The 25,981-nt window shown below is 41.5% G+C and overlaps 3 protein-coding genes across 4 annotated transcripts in view; 2 read left to right on the forward strand and 1 right to left on the reverse strand.

The window, feature by feature from the left end:
• The first annotated feature begins 229 nt into the window (after nt 1–229).
• Nucleotides 230–9,247, forward strand: hspa4l (heat shock protein family A (Hsp70) member 4 like). The gene is made up of 19 exons (XM_022750268.1): nt 230–602; nt 1,703–1,760; nt 1,884–2,024; nt 2,313–2,435; nt 2,519–2,618; nt 2,809–2,942; nt 3,030–3,274; nt 3,382–3,458; nt 3,547–3,698; nt 3,834–3,940; nt 4,148–4,281; nt 4,682–4,878; nt 5,108–5,182; nt 5,462–5,605; nt 6,349–6,474; nt 6,614–6,721; nt 6,894–7,013; nt 7,275–7,436; nt 7,525–9,247. The coding sequence occupies exons 1-19, from the start codon at nt 496–498 to the stop codon at nt 7,711–7,713; spliced, it is 2,499 nt and encodes an 832-aa protein (XP_022605989.1). The 5' UTR covers nt 230–495; the 3' UTR covers nt 7,714–9,247.
• A 645-nt stretch (nt 9,248–9,892) lies between these two features.
• plk4 (polo like kinase 4) lies at nt 9,893–16,180 on the forward strand. Its single transcript, XM_022750267.1, has 15 exons — nt 9,893–10,055; nt 10,966–11,061; nt 11,388–11,483; nt 11,944–12,058; nt 12,166–13,144; nt 13,225–13,316; nt 13,520–13,860; nt 13,965–14,069; nt 14,249–14,351; nt 14,439–14,588; nt 14,682–14,910; nt 14,999–15,101; nt 15,209–15,346; nt 15,438–15,544; nt 15,759–16,180. Exons 1-15 carry the CDS (start codon nt 10,026–10,028, stop codon nt 15,868–15,870), a joined length of 2,796 nt encoding a protein of 931 aa, XP_022605988.1. The 5' UTR covers nt 9,893–10,025; the 3' UTR covers nt 15,871–16,180.
• Nucleotides 16,181–16,693: 513 nt separating this feature from the next.
• itpk1 (inositol-tetrakisphosphate 1-kinase) overlaps nt 16,694–25,981 on the reverse strand; it is a 30,095-nt gene continuing 20,807 nt past the window's right edge. Inside the window, exons 6-12 of one of the 2 annotated variants that reach the window (XR_002665278.1) lie at nt 22,476–22,574; nt 22,215–22,255; nt 21,767–21,932; nt 20,425–20,492; nt 20,174–20,336; nt 18,282–19,239; nt 16,694–17,959 (exon numbers count right to left, since the gene is read on the reverse strand). Coding sequence is in view for 1 of the 2 variants with exons in the window: in XM_022750723.1 (XP_022606444.1) it covers nt 18,920–19,239; nt 20,174–20,336; nt 20,425–20,492; nt 21,767–21,932; nt 22,215–22,255; nt 22,476–22,574 (857 nt within the window). In the remaining variant the exon portion in view is untranslated. Of the gene's footprint in view, nt 19,240–20,173; nt 20,337–20,424; nt 20,493–21,766; nt 21,933–22,214; nt 22,256–22,475; nt 22,575–25,981 lie in introns of both variants that reach the window. The other variant, XM_022750723.1, reaches the window with a different exon arrangement.

Consider the following 25,981-nt stretch of genomic DNA (forward strand, 5'->3'; position numbering starts at 1 on the left):
ACTCTACCTGACAGGTTAAATTGGGGGCAAAAATGTATGTGAAGCCACTGCTTGTGACGTATTCTACGGTCTCCTTTCCAGGGGATTCTAGATTATTCTGTTATCGATTGGTTGTGGCACCAATCACGTAAGGACAGTGGGTGTGACGCAGCCAATCATAGACGTGTGGGGGAGGGCGTAAGGATCATCCTCTGTCAGAGCCGCTGGGTGATGTTAGGGCCGCCTAGGAGTGGGAGAATCCGCTCTGGACATCATTGCTGCCCAGGATTACTCTGAATGAGTTTGCTATAAACAGCTTGACTTACATAACAGCTAGTAATTCAGTTAGTGCACCCGCAGCTAGCTGTCTCGTATATTCCTAAAGCAAGGGACACGCTGAATTACATTTCATTTTGGAATATACCGTCATTGTATACATATATATTTTTTTGTCAAGTGTCAAGTGCGGTCGTTGCGGAGCATAACTTGCAAGAGGTGAATTTAAGAGCGTTCATTATGTCAGTGGTAGGCATTGATGTGGGTTTCCAAAATTGTTACATCGCTGTGGCCAGGAGCGGTGGCATTGAAACCATTGCCAATGAATACAGTGACAGATGCACACCGTAAGTACAAATATTTACAGACATCATCACCGTTTATTGTGGTCTGGCTGTGCGTTTGTTACGCAATGTTTGCGACTGGAGGCGCACTGGCTGAGCGGTGACGGCACAGAGGCCGCGGGGATGTTGGTGGTGGTGGTGGTGGTGGTGGTGGTGGTGATGGTGATGAGGCCTGTAACTACTGGTTTATTCACCGTCACAGCAGGTTACCGTAGGTCAAAATGTCGCATGTTGCTTTATGAAGTGACCCTCTCTTCTCATAGACAGCTTGACATGTCTCCTGACAACCACCTTGGTGCTGCGCAGTGCGCCTCAAAGTTGGCCGTGATCAGCAACTTGAACAAGGCTATGTAGCATTTTAACATGTCAGTATACTGTGTGCTCCAGAAGAGCACTGAGTACATAGGTTTTGACATGACATGGCGACAGTGCGTCTATTATGGCCTGCATAAAAGCTTCATCCTTGCTGCCTTCCAGGACCAGCCCACAAATAACCGTGAATTAAATCCAAATGAAATTGTTTTATTTATAGAGGATATAATGAATGAACTCATATTACAATACTGAGAAATTTCTGTTTCTGGAGGGACATTTTGCATGCAAACTGAAATGCATGTGCTGCAGCATCATGCAAACACGGATGTGCAGCTGGAAAGGAGGCTGAGCATTGCACCTTTAAGTGAGAAGGGATATTTTTGTGGCAAGGTGAAACTAGGGAGTGACTGCCAATGTGAAATGGATCCCTAAACCCTGTATGAACAGAAGCATTCATCTTTGTCACAACAATGATTTTGTTGTCTGTCTGCTAAGAGACGAGTTAAATGAGATTAGTAGGTGATGCTTTTTTATGTATTCATTCATTGGACGGGATGAGCTAACTTTTGAAGGTGAACTCTTCTGTCTCACTGCCCTAGTTTGTGGTTCTTCCTCAGACTCCCTTGTGAAATTTGCTTGATTGAAATCTGCCTCTCATCATCACTCGACATGTGATTCTGTCTGCAACAGTCCGTCAATTACAGTTGTGCTTTGTCTGCCACATCTGTTAACAGGATTATTTCTGTTGTAGCCACCCTAATTTGCTGATGTGTTTGTCTTTCATCAAGGGCTTGTGTGTCTTTGGCCTCCAAAAACCGCATGATTGGAAATGCAGCCAAGAGTCAAGTAAGATCATCCATTTGTCAGCAATCAGCAGTTTGTCTTATTTCTGTAATAAAAGAAACATTACACATTTACAAAGCAACTTCTATGAAACACGTCTTTATCAACTATATGTTCTTATCGCAGGTTATAACTAACTTCAAAAATACAGTCCATGGCTTCAAAAAGTTCCACGGCAGAGCATTTGATGACCCATTTGTCCAAGCAGAAAAACCCAAACTGCCTTATGGCTTACATAAGCTGGCCAATGGAAACACTGGAATTAAGGTAAAGCACTGTACAAACGTCTAGCATGTTCTGTTTCACTGCTTTCTGTGTTTTCCCCCTTTCTCTCTGACCCTGACCATTTTCTGCTGTCATTGCACACCTTTGTTCCTTTAACTCAGCCATGACACTGACCATGATAAGTGAGTGGGATTCACAGATGTTTGTTTTTTTTAAGTTTTTTTTTTTACTGTAATTCATCTCCAAACAACTTATTGGCTCTATGATTAATATGCTTTACTCTCTACCTTTTAATTAGCCCTGAAGGTCCTAATTATATAATGTGTACAGGTGCGTTATTTGGACGAGGACAAAGTGTTCACAGTCGAGCAGATCACAGGCATGCTACTCACCAAGCTCAAGGAGACGTCAGAGAGCGCACTGAAGAAGCCCGTGGTGGACTGTGTCATCTCTGTGAGTGAAGGAAGACAGACAATCATCAACATAATTCACAAAGTAGCTCCATGAAACATATTGATTCATGCACTGTCTTACAGGTCCCAAGTTTCTTCACAGATGCAGAAAGACGGTCGGTGTTTGATGCAACTCAAATCGCAGGGTTGAACTGTTTACGGCTAATTAATGATACCACAGCAGGTCAGTGTTCCTGGATGAATTGGTGATAGTGAAATTTCTTGAATGGGTCCATGGGACTAAGGTGTAAGGACACTCAGCTTTTGTGTTACCATAACAATAAAATATACAGGTACACAGTTCAGACAGTACTTCACCACTTGGTTTGACCTTTTACTTAAAAAACAACAACAACCCTGTTTCTTATGAACAGTGGCTTTGGCCTATGGGATCTACAAACAGGACCTTCCTACTCCAGAAGAGCGGCCTAGAAATGTGGTATTTGTGGACATGGGACATTCATCATTCCAGGTCTCAATCACGGCCTTCAACAAAGGCAAACTCAAGGTTAGCATTTGCTCCTTTTTCCGTCTCTATCCATACTCAGCACATGTAACTTTAAACTCTGAGCTCAGTGTCAATCTGGTCCGTCAGGTCCTTGCCACAGCATTCGACCTGTACCTCGGTGGGCGCAATTTTGACGAGGCGTTGGTAGATTACTTCTGCGAGGAGTTTAAGGGCAAGTACAAGCTCAATGTGAGGGACAACCCGAGGGCTCTGCTGCGGCTGCACCAGGAGTGCGAGAAACTAAAGAAGCTCATGAGTGCCAACTCCTCCGACCTGCCCCTCAACATAGAGTGCTTCATGAATGATATCGATGTTTCCAGCAGGATGAACAGGTATGAAATATCTTCAGTTGTTTTCTCTGCAATGATTGTATCACAATTGTGCAAATTTTTGAGTAGTATCGTAATTGTTTTTTTGTTCCTTCACTTTTAATCCACAGGGGCCAGTTTGAAGACATGTGTTCTCAATATCTGATGAGAGTAGAAATGCCTCTGAAATCAGCCCTTGAACAATCAAGTATGCACCTCAAATTTGGTTGAATTTACTTGTTTGTATAATATAGAAATGAAGAGTCGACTAAGTCTCTTGTGTGTTTTTATGGCAGAGCTAAGCCGGGATGATATTTACGCAGTGGAGATAGTTGGAGGAGCCACGAGAATCCCTGCTATCAAAGAGAGGATCGCCAAATTTTTCTGCAAAGACGTCAGTACCACACTCAACGCAGACGAAGCTGTAGCGAGAGGCTGTGCACTTCAGGTACGATTCTACTCTGACACCAATAGCTAATATCATGCACCAGTGCATGCACTGTATACAATTTCTGTGGTTCACAATATATAATGCAGTAAATGTGCCCTTTGTGCGATGTGTGTGCTGATTGTATGGGTGTAGTGTGCAATTTTGTCTCCAGCGTTTAAGGTGCGTGAGTTCTCCATCACTGATGTGGTTCCCTTTCCCATTACTCTTCGCTGGAAAACACCAACAGAGGATGGATTGGGGTAAAGACACTGTACTTACACTTAATGAGCCATATCAGACAGTAACACTACACAAAACAAGACAATATATTTCTCTGTAGTCATTCCTGCACATAGTAAATCAAGCTAGGTCAGCCAGCTTGAAGATACAGGATGTGCTGACTGTGTTGACTTTCCGCAACCTGACTTTGCTTTTTCTTTTTCTGCTTTTTTTTTTTTTTTTTGCAGAGAGTGTGAGGTGTTCAGTAAGAATCATGCTGCTCCGTTTTCTAAAGTGATCACCTTCCACAAGAAGGAGCCCTTTGACCTTGAAGCCTTCTACAGCAGCCCTCAAGATCTCCCATACCCAGACCACAGGATAGGTACTGGTTCCCATTCTGCACTCAGCTAGTGACCCACTGATTAGTCCTCCCTGAGTTCTGCCCACACAGAGGCAGATCTGCAGATTTTAGGATGTAAAACTATGAGGATATCTGGCTTATAGCAGCTACACAAATCTACAGCAGGAGAGGTGATTGATGCATGTGCCCTAAGTAGTTTCTCTAGGTGGCCCATTGTGTCCCTGGAGGGATCTACAACCTGGATGGTAATTAGGAATGAGTCACAGTGTCCCACAGATGGGTCCTGTCTGCGCGTAGACTTGTGTGGAGGGTGTGCGACCTCAGTTACGTTATGTCTGTCTGTCCGTTAAGGGATTATGTTGAGGACCTGTAATCAAAGATCTTTCACAGACCTCTAATTTTTGTTTCCATCTGTTCCCAGGATGTTTTTCAGTACAGAATGTGGCTCCACAGCCAGATGGAGACAGCTCTAAGGTGAAGGTCAAAGTGCGAGTCAATGTCCATGGCATCTTCAGTGTGTCCAGCGCTTCTCTGATTGAGAAGCAGAAAGGAGAGGGAGAGGACATGCAAATTGACTCTGAGCCACTGGTGCAGAATGAAGGCAGAGCTGAGGATCAGGTGAGGTGATTTTTGCCTCAGTTGCTGTAGTGATGACAAAGTCAGGCTGTCAGTGTGTTGTTCCCTTAGTAAATATTCCCTTCCACAACTTGGATTAGAAGATCATATAAATTTGTGTAATGTACAGTAACTGTTTCTATTGCTTTTTAAAATATAATTTAGATGTCAAATACTGTGGTATTTAATGTAATCTGGCTTGATTAAAAGAAGCTGAATGTGCGTGTGTCAGACCAAAATGCAGGTGGACCAGGAAGGCCAAAGTCAGGGGGATCAGCAGAACGAGGAAAACAGTTCCTGCAGTAAGGTCAGATGGGTTCGAATTTTAGGGATTTGCTTCTATTTTTTTTGAAGCCAATATCAGTATCATGTGTTTTCCTGTCTGTATCAATCAGTGTTGATAGTAAAAATGCAGACAAAATAAAGACATTTTTCACTTTTCAGACATGCCTTTCCTGAGATGAATAAGTGTTTTTACAAAATGATTCTCCTGCTTTTATTTTTTTATATGTAGAAGATTTGACAGTTGAAAATAAGTAATACCCTCCTAGAAAAAAATGGTTGGTTTTCTGGTTTCCGAATCCAGGAGGGTGCCTCTGGGGAAAAGCAGGACCCAGCAGCGGGGGCAAGCAAGCCCAAAGTCAAGGTGAAGAGTGTTGATCTGCCCATCCTGGCCAACAACATTCGACAGCTCGACAGTGATGTCCTTAACAACTTTGTGGATTATGAGGTGAGTGCTCCTGATGGTCACTGGAAAAGTCGTGGTCAGACTGAAACGCTGATTACCTGAGCACTACTGGATAGAGGGGAATTAACCCTTGATATATGTATAATATAATGTGCTGTGTTTGTCCTATTGTCATCCGTGATTGTTTCCCATGGTGGCTTACGGTATACTACTATTGCCATTATTTCATTCTAGCACTTTCTAAGCGCTGATTGTTTCAAGAGGGAGCCACAGTGTTTGTTAAATGGTTACTAATTGGCCTAATCTGTGTTTTGGTGGAATTGTGTGTTCCACATATCGCCTGCTGTTCAAATCCAATGTTCTCCTAACTAAATGACTTTATTGTAGGTAAATGTAACAGTTTTAGATCTGTGTCTTTAGGCCGTTAGACACGCAGCTCAGATCTTAATATCTTTTGATTTTGAGATTAGATTAAATTCTGTAATTACCAACCATTCTGAATGTCTACAGGCCAAACGATTTTCTTAAAAAAAGCGCACCCATTTCAACATATTTATTGGTGAAAATATAATTAGTATTCCAAATCTATACCCTCTCATGTAACCGGTATCCTGGTGTAAACCACAACACACTGTGTCAGAAAGGTTTTTAATATCATTTTTGATGTCACAGTTTTCTGATTCTACTTGGATTACATTATATTTTATTACTTCTGTGACTGATACCATACCTTATTTTTTGACCCTTACAAGACTGTTTTTGTGTGTTTTTTTCCCCCCTCACAGCGTCAGATGATTGTACAGGACAAATTGGTGAAAGAGCTGAATGATGCTAAAAATGCTGTGGAGGAGTATGTATATGATCTGCGGGACAAACTGTGTGGGATCTATGAAAAGTATATCACAGAGGAGGTGAGTGGTGCTTGCTTACATACCTTCGTAATACTAGTCACCTTGACGTAGTAAAGGGTAGTGTAATTGAGAAGCTGTGCCGCTGTACTGTAAAATGACTGTATTTAATATTTGTTTTATGTTTTGCCCTTACTGACAGGACGGTAACCGGTTGACGCTGATGCTGGAGGACACAGAGAACTGGCTGTATGAGGATGGGGAGGACCAACCCAAACAAGTCTATGAGGAGAAGCTAGATGCACTCAAGGTTTGTCTTTATCTGTATCAAGGAAATTTCTATTTTCAATTTCAGATTTTACAAACTAGAAAAAGCTTGAAACAAAAAGCTTAACAACTTAACTGAAAGACATTTTAAATATTTCTAAGTTTTGAAAGTGACAATAACCATCAGCATTAACATAAACTGTATTGTTTTCCAGAGGCTGGGTCAACCCATTCAGGATCGGCACAGAGAACATGAGGACAGACCGAGGGCTTTTGAGGAGCTGGGAAAGAAACTGCAACTCTACATGAAGTTTGTGGATTCCTATAAGCAGAAGGTAAATCCTTTTTATCTAGTGATACGCTGCTTTGTAATAAAGAATGAAATAGTGTGTTTTAAAGATTGTTTTCTTTAAGTGTCATAATACAACTTCTGTTCTGTTGCTGAATCGTGGCTGTCTATCTGACTTTCTAAATGTTTGTGTCATATGAACCCTATTTCATAGATAGAACCATAGAGGTGGATTTATTTATGTTGTAGAAATGAATGAAGTAGAGACCTCTAAAATGAATGTTTCTTGTCACCAACTTTTTCCCAGGATGAGCGATACCTACATTTGAGCGCAGAGGAAATGAGCACTGTGGAGAAGTGTGTGAATGAAAGCATGGGCTGGATGAATAGCAAGATGAATGCACAGAGCAAACTTGCCATAACTCAAGATCCCGTTGTTAAAGTAGCAGACATCATTGCCAAAATACAGGTATGTGAATGACTATTTAAGATTGAAGTATTCCTTCAGTTAGCAGTGATGAAATCTGCTGACATACTCTACACTTATTGCTCACCAGGAACTGGATAACGTATGTAACCCAGTGATGAACCGGCCGAAGCCCACAGTGGAGGAGGCCCCCGAAGTGAATGACCAAAACAGTGGAGCTCATAATGGCCCGACAGCCAAGCAAGGAGCAGAAGGGAAGGCAGACGCAAAGGGAAGCCAGCAGACAAAGCCTGGTGCAAAAGAGATGGAGGTGGACTGAAATCAGTGTGTGAAAAGCACCCTCTGCAACCATCACTGCGTTTACCATCACTGACCATTTAGACAGTAGAAACATCTATACATGGGACCATTTCTCAATCCTCACCAGCCACTTTTGTGGATTTGTTTTTTTGTGCCCCCCTTTGGACTTTACCTTTTGAGGTTTTTGTTTTCACCCTTTCATAATTATGTGTGACAATGATGTGCTTTATTCTCTCAAAGGTTTGACATACTTAATAAATGAAAGAATAATGCAATAGATTAAACTCTGATTCTGACGTAAAACTGTTTTCCTCTGTACCATGGCAAGGTACGCTTTGTGTTTGCATTCCATGTGTCTCATAAATGTCCAGTACCAGCGGCAACTCCTCTCACTCATAAGAGAAATAGTAAGTGCTGTCCAAACAGTTGCTATTGCGGAACTATTAGTTTGTATGCAATAATACAAATTATATATATTTGTATTCAATGAGTATGATATGATGTCCATGTTTAGAAACTGTAAATACTATTTTAGTAAATCAAAACAGCCAGCATGTACATAAAGGACACATTCCTAGTGTTAACAATGGCAATGCTTGATACACCAAATCTCTTTAGTAAGTGATTGGTTACCTATTCCCTTTTTTGTTTTCTTGCGTTTTTCCATATTTAAGTCATGGGAATTAAAGATGGCAAAAATAAAAACATTTGCCTGTGAGACAAAATTTCTTTGCTCTGAAATTATTTAATTTTCAGCAGCTGAACCTGAAAGAAATTGGCCTAATCTATGCTGTATCATATGTCTTGAGTCCTAGGATCAGGACGGCTCAAACATATAGGCAGTAGAGTTTATGTACTGAGATTTGCAAAAAGTACAAAATGACTCTGGTTGCCTCTTTGGCTACGAAACAATATTTTGTATAATAATAATTTGTCTGCAGAGAAGAACTAAACGTCTGTGATTGCACAGACACAACCTTTGTGTCATTTTTAGACTCTAAAATTAAAATTAATCTTCAAGGCATAATGTATATAGAGCCCCAAAGTGTTCAAAATTAAATAAATACATGAGACGTTAAGAAATAATTGTGTGATTGACAACAGGCAAAATGTTTAATGCAACCAGGACATTATGAAATAATCCAATATATTTTTAAAACTCAGCTTCTTTATTATTACATTTTATTTCATCCTCTTTCTTTTAACACAAAGAGAGTTTGTTGCCGGCCATTTTTATTTAATTTCAGCTGTTTTATTTCACATGCCATTTTGTTCCAAAGATTTTCATTTCATAATTCTACATCTCAAGTTTTTAACAAGACAAGACAATCATGACAGGGTCAGTTATGTGAGTGTGACTGAAGAGACTAGCGCAGCAATATTTAGTCAATTAATTTTTTAATTGATTGACAGATAGACAGGTAGTCCATTTCTCATGGAGGACATGTTTCAACCGGATATATCAAATGTGGTTTCAACCCCTTGAATGTTAGGATTTGCTGCTTTTTTTGTTGTTGCATATCATACACTGAATATTATTTTGGGGTTTTGAACTGTTGGTCAGAGAAAACAAATCACAGACATGTTGGACTGTGATGGGTATTTTTCATTATTTTTGTACATTTAATGAGACCAAATTATTAATTGATTAATCAAAAAATAGTCATCAGATTAATGAATGAATGAAAAAAAGTGTTAGTTGCAGCTCTACCTGAAATAATAATTGATTAGAATGAGATGAGTTTCAAAGATTTATTGAATTCGTTCACCATGTCATGGTTATATTAAAGATTTTGTTTGTATGCTGCACTCATCTCATTACTTATTTTATATTACATCATTTAATTATTACATTTGGAACATTTTGAGTCTCATTAGAATGAATGGACAACCTGCTCACATGTTGAGACTCGAGCATGTGAGCAGAATCTAAGCCTGTAACCTGGATACATATATACCATCCACTTTACTGACTTTACAAACTGAAACGTCCAAACTTACTAAACTAAGACGACAGGTATGAAACTTTAAGTATGAGCACACTTTTATAAATGATAAAAATATTAGTCCAACCACCAGCGACTGCAAGTGTGGACCCTTAAAGGGGGCGTGGTAAATCCTGACTGTTGTCATGTGACGTAGCCGGGATGACGTAGGCAGAGGAGTAACGGGCGCATATATTCAAAATGGAAGAAATGGCAAAGTTTTGGAGGGGAACACCAAAACATTTATTTGCCCTCTGAGAACTCCTGTACCGACTATCGATGCACTCTGCCGATCGAAGGACATTTTAACAAACCTGCATGCGCCTGCAAGGCGAAAACAGGCACGATGAGTGTTTCGATCGGAGACAAAATTGAGGTGAGTTCTTTTGTTTGGCTAACGCCCACAAGCTAACTTCAAACGGGTTAGCTAACTGAGGCTGATCAATGTATATTTGACGTTAACGCTTGCGGTGAAATTGGCCGGTTACCGGCGAGTTAAACGGTGTTTGTTGGTACATAATAAAGTTTAAAGTTTGATACATTTAACTGAAATGTATCAACATTTAAACTGTCCGCTAATACTGTACAGTACTAAATTTAATTAGCCAATAACGTTAGTGTTACATTAATTTAAGTTTCATCTGGTTTGTTGTTTCATATGTCTTGAAAGCGGTCGTTTTATACTTAAACATTTGCTATTATCTTCATTATTATGACTGTCAGTGTTGGCAATGTTATCAGCAGTCTCGGTGCCTGGGCGTGTAACCTTACCTCGGCTCTCTCGGGGCAAACTGTTGTTTCTCCTCAGTGCGTCAGTTTGGTAACCCAACATGCTGCTTGGATACGGCGACAAGTGGTCCTTAGCGGGAGCACAGCCGGGATAATTAAAGGTTTTGGTTGGCCATATGACAGCGTCAGGTGTTGGTGGCTTGTTTGACAGTTAACGTTTGTTGTGGGAGGATTTCTCCTGTGTGAGGTCGTTAGTGGCAGGATTGTCTGTTTCATTGCACATCCAGCATGTCGCAGGCTAGAGGGACGATGTTTGATCATCTTGTTCAACATTTCTTCCAAAATCTTTCTGCTGACATACAAGCCAGCAGAGATGAGGAGAAATGTTTGTCTTATACTCAGGAGCTCAGGATCGAGGTATCATGCTTTTTAAAGATCCTGTCTGTCCTGGGATCAAGCAGAATTATTCTCTAACCTGAAACCGTAGTTATATTTCTCTATAAATACAATTTATCTCTGGTAAAACTCGATTTTTCCTTTTCTTTCTTCTTATCTAGGATTTTAAGGTCCTCACCCTCCTTGGTAAAGGCTCCTTTGCATGTGTTTACCGGGCAAAGTCAGTGAAGACTGGTCTGGAGGTTGCAATCAAAACGGTAAGAATCCCTCACCCATCATTTATGTCTTTGTTAGTAATAAGAGGTAATTATAACATGCTTTACCTGTAATGGGGATACTAATAGGGACTGACAGTTGAAGTGTGAACTGGATCTCTTGGGTTATTAGACCTTAGTTGCCTCCCATGGGAATCTTGTGGTCCCTCAACTCCCCACAAACAAGCTCTGAACAGTTAAGTGTCTTTGTGGGTGACAGATTGACTATTAGCCATATGACCAACCACCATGCAGAAGCACTGTGCCACATTACGTGTTGATGATATGAGTGGCAGGTGTGTAATTATCTCTTTTGTTCCTGTCTGCAGATTGACAAAAAAGCAATGCACAAAGCTGGTATGGTCCAGCGTGTGACAAACGAGGTGGAGATTCACTGCAGATTGAAACATCCTTCAATACTTGAGGTAACATTTGCTGGACACAACAAATTTCATTTTACTGTAGGTTATTATTACAGTACATAAAGTCTACTGTGGCACTCATGTATTTGCTCTCTTTTAGTTTAGAATAATAATATTATTTAATTTTAAGCATATATTTTCTCTGTAAAATGTACTATAAAAACAGACCTCACTTCAAGATTTGATTTGCAGGAAAAGGCAAACAGCACTAATTGTAGGAATTCAAATTTGTTTTTTGGAGCATAAAGAAATATTACATTTCTAGTCTATGTCGTCAGTGTCTGAGTCTGTATAAGGTTTTGTGTTATTGTTGTCATGGTTATCTATTGTATTTTGTTCAGTGTTATAGTCCCACTCTTCATTTTTTCAGCTTCATCTTTTTAATTGTAGGGTTGGTTATCGATATGACTTTAGTAATGTGATGATAATAAATACTGTGTTATATATCATGTCTGTATTTAAGCTCTACAACTACTTTGAGGACAGCAACTATGTGTACTTGGTGTTGGAGATGTGCCACAATGGAGAGATGACCCGTTACCTTAAAGAGCGGAAGATGCCTTTTTCTGAGGACGAAGGTCTGAATAATTTCACTTAAAAAAATGAATCATGAATTATGTTGCAGTAAATTGTTTGTCATTTTTGAGAACTGCCTCTCTCTAAATTTTTTGTTTTTGTTCCACAGCAAGACATTTCATGCATCAAATAGTGAAAGGAATGCTGTATTTACATACTCATGGCATCTTGCATCGAGATCTGACCTTGTCCAACCTTTTGCTGACCAGCAACATGAACATTAAAATAGCAGACTTTGGACTGGCAACTCAGCTGAAACTCCCGAATGAAAAGCACTTCACCATGTGTGGAACACCCAACTACATCTCCCCGGAGGTGGCCACTCGCAGCGCTCATGGTCTGGAATCAGACGTCTGGTCACTGGGGTGCATGTTCTATGCCTTCCTGATGGGGCGCCCTCCATTTGACACAGACACAGTCAAACACACATTGTCTAAAGTGGTTCTTGGGGAATATGAGATGCCTCGTCATGTTTCTCTAGAGGCTCAGGACCTGATCCATCAGCTGCTGCAAAGGGACCCTTCCCAGCGGCCCAGCCTCTCTGCAGTGCTGGACCACCCGTTCATGACCCACAGCCTGCTGGTCAGGACCAAGGAGCTGGGGCTGGGGGATGAAGGATCCATGGACAGCGGCATCGCCACCATCTCCACAGCCTGCAACTCCTCCACCTCAGCCAGCAGCAGCACCCGCCTCCAGAGGAGAACCAGGCACATGATTGGCTCTGCCCTGCCTAATCGCATGATGCCCGTTCCATGTCTTCCACGCCAACCCAACAGCGCCTGTTTTGAGGATGGAGACCAGTGGCAAAATCAGCACCTGCAAGACAGATTTTACAGAGAGGGCAGGAGCAGGGTGGTTCATGGTGGAGAGAGCGGACAGCCTAATTCTCGATACCTGAGGAGGGCTCACTCGTCAGATCGCTCCAGCTCTTGTGCATCAGGCCAGGGGTCAAGTCACGAGCTGGAGAGAAGCCACTCAGAGGAGACTTTGACTAATGTAGGAAGACCAGTCTTCTCCATGCCCTTCACTCAACACCCATTTCCAGAGAATGGAAGGCTCCCATCTCCTCCAGTCAAGCAGTTAGCAAAGTAAGGAGCTTCTATATTCATTTCTAATCATTTTTCACACTTAACCTGACACTAACAGATTTCACGTAACTGTTTTTCAGTTCTGGGTATTCATTATCCACACAGACGGCACATACACCAAACCTGCAATTTCATGACCTGGAGGCAGTCACGAACTGGCTCCATAATGATGGTAAATTAGATCTTTTTTGCTTTTTGATTATCAGTGCATGTGAATTAAATCTTCCTTGGTTATTACCGATATAGGGACTTGTCCAGCCACCCCTTTGAACCCAACAGGGTTTAAAAATTATAAATGAATCTTGAAACTCTCTAAACATCATTAAAACCATCAGCTAAACCAAGTCTTTACAAATGTTTTTGTTTCTTTCTCAGGTTCTGGACAGAGGCCTGCAGACGGCAGCACACACAGCAGCAGCAGCAGCTTCCACAGCAGCAGAGTACCTCTAGGGGTTCACAATTCCTGGACAGACAAGCCCATGGGGCGAAGTGTGAATCACAACCAGCAACACCTGCACCACCAGCTTTCCTCCAACCCTGACTCATACAGGGAGAATGTACCTGGAGCAGAGTTCCAGCCTCCTCACGGCAGAGAGTTAAAGCTCCCTTCAGCCAAACCCAGTACAGACAAGGAGAAGAAAACGCTGAGAGACGTAGTCCCGCCTCTGTGCGCTTCCAGACTGAAGCCTATCAGACAAAAGACCAAAAATGCTGTTGTAAGATACTGCTCATGTATTTTTATCATCTGTTGATGTTCACTCCTGTGAGAAGCTGAGAAATTTGTAGATATGTAGTTTTATTTTTCTTGTCTTTCATGCAGGTGAGCATCCTGGACACAGGTGACGTGTGTATGGAGTTGTTGAAATGCCAGGGTGGTCAAGAGAGAGTCAAAGAAGTCCTTCGGATTTCCTGTGATGGTTCAATGGTGAGCTCAATGTGTAGCTCTCTGAATATTACTCAATGACTCTTACCTGCAGGGGGTAGTATAACTTGATACCACACAAGCTTTTTGGCATAATGCAATCTGTATTTTAATAATTATTACTCTTGTAAATGATAGCTTATTATTATTATTATTATTATCATCATCATCATTTCCTGTAGGTGACAATATACCAGCCTAATAATGGAAAGGGTTTTCCTGTGCTGGACTGCCCTCCCGCTCCTCCAGAAGATATTCTCATCTGTAGCTACGAGGACCTTCCAGGTATTCTTATGGACGCTTCATATTCAATGAAATCAGCTGGTGTAAAATTAGAAATGATCTTAATGGAGATCTTTTTTTCTTTCACAGAAAAATACTGGAAGAAATACCAATACGCCTCCAAGTTTGTGCAGCTTGTGAAATCCAAGACGCCTAAAGTGACCCTTTACACCAAGAATGCTAAGGTTATGCTAATGGAGAACGCTCCCAATGCAGACCTGGAGGTTTGCTTTTATGACGGTGAGTTAATATGTATGTTGAAACATGTGATCCTACTAAGGGGGAAGAAGCACTGTGTTAATGTATAATGCTTCATAAACACGTTGCTTGTAGGAGCAAAGACCCACAAGACGTCAGAGCTGGTGCGAGTGGTGGAGAAGAGCGGGAAGTCATACACAGTGAAGGGGGAGGTGGGGCTGAGCGGCCTGAGCCCAGAGAGCAGGCTGTATGTGGAGCTGTCTGATGAGGGCCACAACATGTGTCTGTCACTAGAGGCCGCCATCACAGCAGAAGAGCAGCGCAGCACCAAGAACGTCCCCTTCTTCCCCATCACTATTGGCAGGTGAGAGGAAACTTCTGTCAATCGCATGCTCCATGTTTTTCTGATCTTGTGAGGCTAATGTTTGTTTTCTATATATTATTCCTCCCAGGAGACCTGCCAACGCAGACTCCCCGTGCACATTGTCCCTGCCCTCCCACCCGGTGCCCCCTGATACAGCTTCACCACCTCAACCTCCACAGATCGCTCCTTCAGTGAGTGTCTCACAACCTTACACTGCAGGATGGATGAACAGGTGGCTTAGAGGCTTTCACAGGTAGACTGATTTTTGTCTTTGACTGTTTTAAAATTGTATTTTCAGATGATCTCCTACGACGGGTCTGATTTCACCACAGCAAGCCTGAGTAAGAAAAGCTCCCCGGTGCGACAGGACCTGATACAAAGCACTGGAAAAGTGGTCAAGTCAATATTTGTGCCCAACGTTGGATGGGCCTCCCAGGTAATTGGTAAATGAATTAACCATATATTCTGTAATCAGCAAAGGAATCGTCTTTGTGATTTTAAAGAGTGGATCTGATTTGTTTATGTAGCTGACGAGTGGCGAGGTGTGGGTGCAGTTCAACGACGGGTCTCAGCTGGTGGTTCAGGCTGGAGTTTCATGTATTACCTACACGTCTCCAGAGGGGAAGATCACCAGGTACGAAACGTGTTGGAAATGTGTTCTGTCACTTTATGGGCTTGTGTGTTTATCAGTTTTATTATCAAGACAGCAGCAGCTGGGGCACAGCCTATTATGTCATAATGAATGTCTTTTGAACAAGCCTTTGTCAAACTAAATGTAAATAAATGTTCGCAGAGCTGTAGGTGTGACTGCTCCACCTGAAACTCAGAAATGTCTGCCTTCTACACAGGTATAAGGAGAACGAAAAGTTGCCAGAGCACGTCAAGGAGAAGCTTCACTGTCTCTCCACCATCCTTGGACTATTGGCAAACCCGACAGCAAATCATCTACAACCTCAGTAACATGTTAAAAAAATAAACATCCCAGAAGCACATAGGCCTCGCAGGGAACTGAAAGTAGCATTAGAAACCTTTAAACTGTCTTTTGTCTGGTGTTCTTGTAAATATATCTTTGTGTTGTTATCTTTGTTTTTTTTGTTTTTTTACATGTACAGAAGACTAAGATTATGAAAAGATATATTTTTATTTTAATACAAAACCATTTTGTATAGTGTCAATTGGCCTATTTGGGAGTTTATAAACGTCTGTCTTTTTTACTGTCTCCAATTCTATGAAATGTTTGATTCATAAATGCTTAAGCAATAAACATCTGGAGGCTGGGTGGAGAATTGCAGCTCTTTGTTTTGCAGTCTTCTCTTTGCACTTTATGAAGGATTTTTTTATTGAAAGAAATTAAAGTATTTAGAGCTACCTTATGATTTTGGTAATATAGAATTTATAAAGACCCAGCTACATGTGGAGAATGTCACTGAAATGCGGTGTAACTTGGCTACGTATGACAGGATGTTACATCTCACTATGTTCAAAGAATTCAGTGGACAAAATAGCATTTACTCAGATTATCGATGAAGAACGCAGAACTGAATAAAATAGAGCCAGATGAGGTTTCTTATGTTTATTTCGCCCTGTTGGTTTGGCCATTTAATTAAAAAAGGTCACAAAATTGTGGATTCCTCTCAATTACAGAACTGATACAAAACAACATACTGTACGGATGTAAGCCGAGGCATATATACACGTACTGTACAAGACACCCAGGAAGTAAACATTCAGGTGGAAGCTGGGAGTAGGATGACACTGTCTGGGTTGCGGAAATGATCAAAGATACGATTAACCATTTATTTCTCATTTAGAAGCACAATTAGGAACACGAGATAGGACACAGTATAGTGATGTACACAGATATCAGCCTTTCCAACCTAAACAGGAACGCACCCTCAACTTTGCCCCTATTTCTTGGTGAGGAAACACCTAGATCAGGGGCAAAGCATGTGAAAGTTTCCCCTGAACCTGCTGCTTTACCTTAACATTTTGAATTTACTGTTGCTTCAGTATACACTCAAATCGTGGGAAACAATATTGGGATACTAACCGTATCTCACAATATGACGTGTCTAGTGAAAACCAATTTCCAGAATGTCACTGGTATTCTTTTGTCCCAGAGAGATGCTGGTGAGATGGCTGCAGTGACACTTATTATTTAAGATCACAAGTGAGAGGACAGTCACTTCTCTCGGTTACTGATGGGAAGAAATAAAAGAGCTAGGAGGAGCTCTCTGGGACAAGAGAAGGTCAGGGGAATGCAATAATCTGTATTCGCTGCAGGTCGGTGCTCGTTCCCACTAGATGCTAGAGGGAGACAACAGCATCAACCACGAGCTCTTCTGTCCCTTTGACAACCGCATCCTGCATTTTACTATTCTTCTAGTAAATGTCCACACTGTTTTGTTCAATAACATCACGTGCTTTCATTTCATTTATATAAAACATTTTCCCCCCATAAAATCTCAATAAAATAAAGTTGCTCTTAGTAGATGTAAGGACAAAGATATTAACAAAATCAAGGTAAAAAAAATCTCACAGTGAACACTGGGAACAAGAGCTGGACCTCCTCCCACTACTCCCCTTCCAAATGATTTTAATACGTGACACAAATACAGCAGCTGGAACAGAAGGCGGGTCGGAGTATGAAGCTTGAAGAAAATGTGGACTGAGGGATTCATTAAACTGCATTTTGTTAGAGGTGCAGTTATAGAGTGTAATTAGATCAAGACAATAAAGCTGAAATTCATTCATCTTGAAAATGGTAGCATTATAATAACACCCAGATTAGGCGGGTATTCACACAGACATTTTTACATCAATTTTAGCGGAATAATTGATTTTCTAATCAACAATTCAATGAAAAGTGACAGCAGCCCCAAGTCTGTTGATAGGTCAAGTAGGCCTCAGGTGAGTAGTTGGCTTCACATTACAGATAAAAGCGCTGAAGACATGTGGAGAGTCAGGTTAAGGAGACGGCAAAACCATGAAGTGATGTGAGAAATCTCTCCAAGATCCCACTGGAATTCGGAAGAAATCATGGAATTCTCTGAAAACATTCACAAAACACAAAAAGGAATGTGATCCTCGTCTTCCTGAAGTGGAGCGACTCAAACTGGGACTCAAAACAAGGACATGGTTTGTTTGTTTGTTTGCTTGTTAAACACCCAACATCCGGGATCTGACTTACAGTGAAACACTCAAAGACCTATAAACATTGATGCAACAACAATCATAGAAAAAAAACTTGGTCACGTGGTAATGGAGATTCACTTTTCGTCTTTTTAGCCTTTTCAAAATAATGTTTTCTGAAGGTGTCCTTCCTACACTGAAAGTAAATGTGATGGCACTCTGAAATGTAAACGGCTTACCTGTTTGTTCAGTCTAACAAATCCCAAAACTATCTTGTCATGTATGTTCAGACTCAGTTGGTTGGCCACAGTCACATAGCAGCTCAGGATCTGTAGAGTAGTGTTCAAACGCTAGTCACCCCTTCTCCCCCTCACTCTGTGCAGAGGAGTCAGTGGTGTTGACCAGAACACAAACACACATCACTGGCACGGTCCGTCGCAATGTAAGCGTACCTGTGTGTGTATGTGAGTGCGTGTGACATAGAAGGGATCATACATTGCACATTTAGTGGCACAACTTTCTCCAGCCCTGATTCGGCCATTCGTATTAGCTACCTCATCTGGACCCTTTCATTACAGAGAAGTCACACGAGAGAGAAAAATAAAATCAGCTATTAGGCAAAAAGTTCCCAAAAGTTCACATTACAGTACTGTTAAGTCTCATTAGACAAAACGAAAAATACAAAAAGGCAGAGAGAAAAAAGCTTACACCCAATCACCATCATTTTCAATAACTATATAGGAAAAGGTTTGTTTTTTGATTAGATATATTATCATCATTAACATCATAATTATTATGATTATTATTCATTATTATTGTCACCATTGTCATCCGTTTTTTGTTCAGGGGTCAAACGGAGTGTGGGGCAGGGGATCAGTCACTGGGAGGAAGCCTTGGTAGCTATTGTGGAGACACAGTGCTGCTGGAAGTTGGGGGACATGGCCGAGTTGCAGCCCAGTCTCTGACGCGGACCCTTCAGGCCTCCGTCGCCCTCTACGATCCAGGGGCTGCCGCTGGCATCTTTACCCAGCATGCTGCAGCAGCCGGGGGCCGGCGGGACGGCGTTAGGTACCGTGGTGCTCACTGGCAGGCCTTTGGGCTGCTCGCTGGGGGGGGTGAAGTCGGGGTTGTGGCTCTGAAGCACGCTGCTGATGTGGTTCAGGAGGTCATTGAAAAACTCCGGGACGCCCTCATAACCTCGAAACACATACATTTAGACAAACTGAGAACTACTGACTGAACAGTATAACAATAAAGACTGTTTACATGGGTTTCCTTATAGAAGTGCTCCATTTATATCATATCAAACACAGCCTGATAAATGACTGAGGATGTCTCCTGTCCACCAAACAGTATGTTAACAATATCAGAGTTTACATCCAGTTACCAACCTCAAACCTCAAGTTTGTAAGACGTACTGTTCCTCCACGTCAGTGTCTGAAGCGTTTTTAACTGTTCCAAACTGCCACACTCTTAAGGTAGAGTGAAAAGACCAAATTGCCACCATAACCTTCGCTGGCTACACTTTTGTATACTCTCTTTTTAAGGCTTCCATGTTGTTTCACTTAAATAGTTGGATGAACAATTCATTATAGTAAGGAGCACTTATGACGACAGTAATAGAGTAGATAGCAGTGAGACTTCATGCATTGTCAAGCAAATTAAGATTAATTTATATTTATGCAAAACAACAGTAATCATGGTATAATTATGGTTAATATGTCTGAAATTCTTTATGAATAATGCAATTAAATTAAAACTGGAATACGTGTTAATTAAGTTACACAAATGCCCAACACGTTAATATAAATATTAATATTAATATTAATAGAATAATGGGTAACTGGCAGATCGCTATCCATGTTAACAGAGTGACTGAAACCTAGTGCATGTTTTGAGCTGACGGAGAAAACAGGTCAGGATTACAGAGGAGGAATTTATTTCAATACAACTGGCTGCACAAAAGAAAATGACATCACTACGACTCTCAGTTTTTAGACAGCGGCACCTGACAGAGCGACACCTGAGACGCAGGTCATCGTAGAAACAAGTCTCTGTCAAACCTCACGCTTATATTCCACTTAATATGAACAAGATGACTTAATCAAATACAAAGAGAGGCTGCACCTACCAGGGAATGCATTGATGTCGATGACGGCATGTTGGCCTGTTTGGTTGTTGATGATGACATCGATGCCAAACAGGGACACGCCCAGCGCTTCTCGCAAGGACCGGGACAACTCTCTGATGACATCATCACTGGGTGGCTGAGACACTCCCTCTACGTTCTCTCTCTGAAATAAAGAAATAAAAATATCAACATCCGCAACCAAATGCGTTATACAATCACATGGGATTACATCAATGGCATTTTGGACGTACCGAGGTCAAGTCCGAGGACGACTCTGGCTTGGAAACATTGTGGCTATTGAAGAAAATGGCTTTCCTGTCTGAAAAGGAAACGGAGCAATAAGGGTGAGGCAGAAATTTACAGCAACTTTGAATACGCACGATTTCTCAATAGTCATCTGTTTGTAGTTTCCATCTGAGACACTAGGTGGCAGCAAAGCTCAACAGGTTACTTTGTGCAATTAGGCCAAATTAATGTCTTTATTTATTAATTTCAACACCTGGTGTAAAGAAACAGAAACCTAATACTAAACCACCCTGGTGTGAAGTCTCTGAACCTTTAAACCTTTGAGTCATGAATGTATCGTGCTGAGTGATCACCTCAGAACAAAAAAAGACATAACTTGTTTGCCTTGGGCGAGGGATTGTCATAAATGTGACAGGACGGATTGCTAAATTTATTGCCCTCCCTTTTTCTTTGTTATCGTTGTAATGATTAACATTACGCAGCGGTAGAGGGGAGGAAGAGGGCTGTGGAGTGGAGGGAACAAATAAATTCCATCACTGTCCAAATAAATATGCCCCTCAGCTCGTAGAGGGTCGTGGTAATGAAGTGTTAGGCAGATGGAGTCTTTCATCCCCTGGCTGAATGAACAAAACACCAGTTTATCTCTGATGAAAGCACAAGAAGAGAGGCTGAATGGGACAGACCCTCTCTCACACTCTTATTTTTAAGTTCTTTCCAAACACTAACCCCTACCTCTCTTCACTGTCGTACTCACTCATTCACCCAGCCCTTTCCTCCACTTTCCGGATACAAGACAGAATGTATGGCGTCAGTCTGCAGAGCACAATGACCCGAACGCTGTGCAGATGTGAAGCTGTGGTATGTTGCTTTATGTGTTTGACAAGGGCCGAGCTTTTCTGCCGTACCACTCAGCATTCCAGGCTGAAAGCAACTGTTCTCTCTGCACTGTTACACAAAGCAGACTACTACACTGATGGTGAAACTGCTTTGCATGAGGGCCTCTACTGTATCACATGCAAATACTGGAGTCATTTGTATCAGGGGACAACCCTGTATTCAAAGTCTCATCGCAGGCAAGGCTGACATGTTTATGGAGAAAAGCACCGAGCCTCTTGTTTATTTTCAACAGCATGTACCAACAGGGCAAAACTCAATTGCAGTCTGCTGCACCCCTTAAAAGGGTGAATAGGTCCAATCACAGGGACTATAAAGCCATTTTATGAGATCTTTTATTGGGTAATTCGGAGAAGCCGTGCAACTTGTGCAGTCTGGCCAGTGTGGCTGTTAGCAGCCCTTGGACTTCCCCGCCCGTCTCTTTCTCTGCCTGTCTGTCTCCTGTCTCCTCACCTGCTGGTCCAGCAGGGAAGTTCTTCAGTGAAGGTCTCTCCACCACGGTGTAGGAGTCTCCCACCACAAACACCTTGTAGAGCACTGCGTTGTGGTTGATGAAGCTCTGGATCACACATGGGGGCTTCACGTCTTTCAGGTCCTCTTCACTGAAGATAATGGCCATCTGTGGACAGAAAGACACAGTAAATGAAAAAAGACAAAAGTCTAGTTAAAACCCAACTTGGTTCAATGCTGTGAGTGTGGAGGAATGAAGACTATTTGTCCAGCCTGACAGGGGTATTGATTTCAGCTGACACCCAGAGATAAATGAGGTACAGCACTTTATCTGATTTTGTTGTTTGGACTTGAGTTAAATGACAATCCTGTGACAGGACAGGGGTGTTACTGCTTACACAAAGCAAACTGTAGAGGGTGTGAGTGACCTCTGAGCCCTGTGGCCTCTTACCTCATGGGAGTTGGTTCCATGAGCCACTCGTGTTTTGCAAACTGAGGAAGAAATAAAGGCGAGGAAAAACTAATTAAAAAAACATCTTCCACTAAGTCCTTTTCTTAAAAGTGGTATCAAACTGCAACTGGTCAAAAACTAAAGAGTATTTAGATGCCAAAATTAATTGGTACAACTAGTGTTTAACAGCACAATATGAAGCCTAAACAATCTGTAATGAGTCCTCATTATCTATAATATGACTGAAGCAGAGGTACTTACTGAAGGGGAATGTGAGTCCTTGCCTCCTGATCTGCTCCAGCACATCTGGGCTGCACTCAGTGTTCAAGACCATGAATGGAGGAGAGCAAATCCTCTCATCTAATAAAAAGAGAAGTAAAAGAACAATTGTGATTGGTGATTGGTAGAGTTAAGAGATGGAGAGAAAATACTCCAACATGTTCAACAGTAAGAATAATGATGGAGAATAAGCGTCACATACTTAAGTCCATCACCATTTCCCAGAGCCTAAAGCAGTATCTTCAAATTACATGTTTTGTTCGACCAATTCATTTTCAACTAATAGTTTTGGCTTTGGTTCACACCCTTGAAACACATTTCCATCATTTAACAAAGTACTACCAACTACAAGTTCACAATCTGTAATAGGATCCATGTACAAAATTTGCTCTCCGTTAAACAGCTCTGGTGGATAGTGATTTCATGTTATATATACACTGTCTCATGTGTCAAAAATAGCTAAAGTAACATGCACAGATTTTTTTAGCTCTCCCTTGAAAAAAGCAGCGCTTGAAGCGATTCTTTCTGCTCTCATCCATAGCCTACTTAGGCACCCTGTTGTAGTCAGAGCAAAAATGCTTAAGACCTGTTTGACATGAGGAGCAGATTCCAAAGGACCCTAACACACACACACCTTATTCAACCTAATTGGGCCAAAAAGTTATATTTATATTCCATCCTTGTGACAGGTTTAGACAACAAACACAGCGGAGGCCATCTGAGGCCCTGAGGGTTAAATGACTCCTGTTCAAATAAATAAAGCAGAAAGCTGCCAGGCCCGTCTGCTCCTCCCGAACTACACACACACAAACACAAACACACGCACAGTAAAATGCAGAAATAAAGGAAGACACGCAATCTCATGAGGAACTATAGACAAGTCAAACCAGCAGAGGACATTTCAAAGTCACATATGTCGCCTGACTGAGAGGCTGACTGACAGGCATGACTGAGCGCTCATCAACAGGAAACAAAACAGGTCCAATTACAGAGTGAACTGGTCCATACCTTCATTAAAGATAACCGAAACCAGGACAAACTACAACCTCTGTGTCACCTACCAACACCAAGACTCATGTCACGTGTTTACATCAGGTTCGATTACATCATGTTTTTACATCACATCCTGTAGCGGCACGTCGGTTAGTTTCGATAAGACTGAAAATAACAAACATCCTGCAACTCTTTCATACTTCACTATATTAGGCCCCAGGACACATCAATATTAATGTGCTCCCTTCAGTAATTTCCCCTCTACAGTGGGTACACGGGGGTGATAAGGCAGCTGGTTGGAGATATCACCACAGGAAACCAGTGAGGGGGCCAAACCAAGAGCTGGCAAATTGCTAATGACAAAAACACAATAGAAACACGTCGGCCTTTGTGTGCTGTGGGCCTCAGCAGTGGCAGGGCTCTCCGCTCCCGCCAGTGCTGAGGTCAGGGGAATCTCATTTGCCTACATTAACTCCAGTGCTGAGTGTTGAGCTCTCGGTATACACGGGGGGCCCCATTGACTTAAACAGCTCCCACAGCAGCCAGATAAGTGCAGGTACACGCAGTAAGTTTGGAAGAAAACCCACCAAGAACGGGGATGCATGGGCAAAAAGTTGTCACAGAAACTACTTCAGTGACATCTAGCCGTAGACCAGGTTCCAGGAAAATCAGCAAAAACAGGCTGCAGCTGTGTGAGGAGATAAGGCAGCATATACATTAAGAGTCCTTTGTTACTGTAATAGGACTGCACCATATGTAGTGACAAGGGAGACGTATCATTAAAGGATAATTCAAGCTTATTTTTGTAGCTTTGGCCATCACCCCTATTGCTAATAATAACAAATTACTGTTTTATTTAATAGAAAGTGAACTATTTAGTTATTTGATTAATAGTTAAGTCATTTTTATGCATAAGTGCCAAAGATTCATAGGATGCAACTTTATAAAATGTGAATATTTGCTGGTTTTCTTAGTCCTCTATGATACCAAACTGAATATCTTTCAGGTATTCTATTGTTTGGGGTATCTTTGAGTTTTGGGCTGTTGGAGGGATAAAACAAGCAATTTGAAGATGTGACACTGGGCTCTGGGAAAAGAGAATGAGCATTTCTCACAATTTTATGACAAATTAATTAATAGATTAATCAAGAAATATTAAATAATTTTTTTTTATTATATATCATATTTCATTCTTTTCATTTTATTTCACTGTGTATGTTGAATGGTATTTAGAAATATATGTAAATTTGTTTCTATGGGGATCTTTGGCAAGGAATTTCTAAAGTAGTCTCACATCTTATCAAACTGTACATTCAGATCAACATCCAGGTTCAACGTTGAAGTAAGTGAGTGAGTGAGTGAGTGAGTGAGTGAGTGAGTGAGTGAGTGAGTGAGTGATTACTAACATTTACCTATAGATAAAGTTGTTTAGATAATCTAGCTCAACCACTGGCTTGTTGACCCGTCTGATCATCTGACTTTGTTGTTCCGAAGTTGCCATGTCTCCATATAGATAAGATAGAAATGATGCCCACAGCTATGAAAATAAGACCTTAGACATAATAACCTGGAATAATCCTTTAAGTATCCACCTTGTCCTTGTCCGTGTCCTTGAAAAAAAAAACAACAAAAAAAAAAACAACAAAAAAAAAACAACATTAAATTGCCTCAAGGATTGCTCCACTGCAGCCGAACATGTGCTTTCACCATTAAGTACAAAACTAATTTCCTAATAGGAACAGTCTTGTCTTTGCTAAAAGGAGTGAATCCACATCACTGAAGCACGGCAAAACTGATCAAGCATGGTTCATATTCTATTTTTGCAGTTACGTGACAGACAAAGTGACAGAATAGTCCTATTCTCTCTCACAGGCAGATACTTGGTCTGTGTTCTATAACCTTTCCCTGTACAGCTGGGTCTATTCCAGTGTTGGCTCTGAAACCAGTCACTTTTGGGAGCGGGAAGCCTGGAGGGTTACCCATCGGTCATCTCTGCTACAACTACGTTCATCATACTGATGTTATTTTATCAGGACAGGAATAGCAGCATAATGTATTTCAGAAAACAGTCTGGCAGGGAAAATATCCCCATTACATCACTAAGTTCCCAAAGACTGATGGTGCTAAATATTGTCAAACAAAAATCATCAAAAGATCAAAACCTTGTCAAACGGAAAACATTTGAAGCTCCAAAGTAAGGATTTATAATAAAGAGACTAGGGAATGGTGGATAAAAGCGTGTGGCCAAGTTTGCAATAGCGTGCATGCTTGGCTTTGGTTGACGTTTTGGGGATAAGGAGGTGGAGGCGAGGGTGGGGGGGATCAATCTCTGGCTCTGTCTAAACAGTGCATGCTTGCAGCAGACCCAGCGGAGCCGAGGACGATGTTTATGGGGCTCCGCGATGAGATGCTTCATTATCCGGTTACGCTGATTTTTTTTGTTTTTCTCCTTCTTTTATCTCATCGGGACATCCACTGCATGTCCTCATCTGTCC

This window comes from Seriola dumerili, unplaced genomic scaffold (genome assembly GCF_002260705.1).
Source record: "Seriola dumerili isolate Sdu_G_001 unplaced genomic scaffold, Sdu_1.0 BDQW01000149.1, whole genome shotgun sequence".
Lineage (NCBI taxonomy): Eukaryota > Metazoa > Chordata > Actinopteri > Carangiformes > Carangidae > Seriola > Seriola dumerili.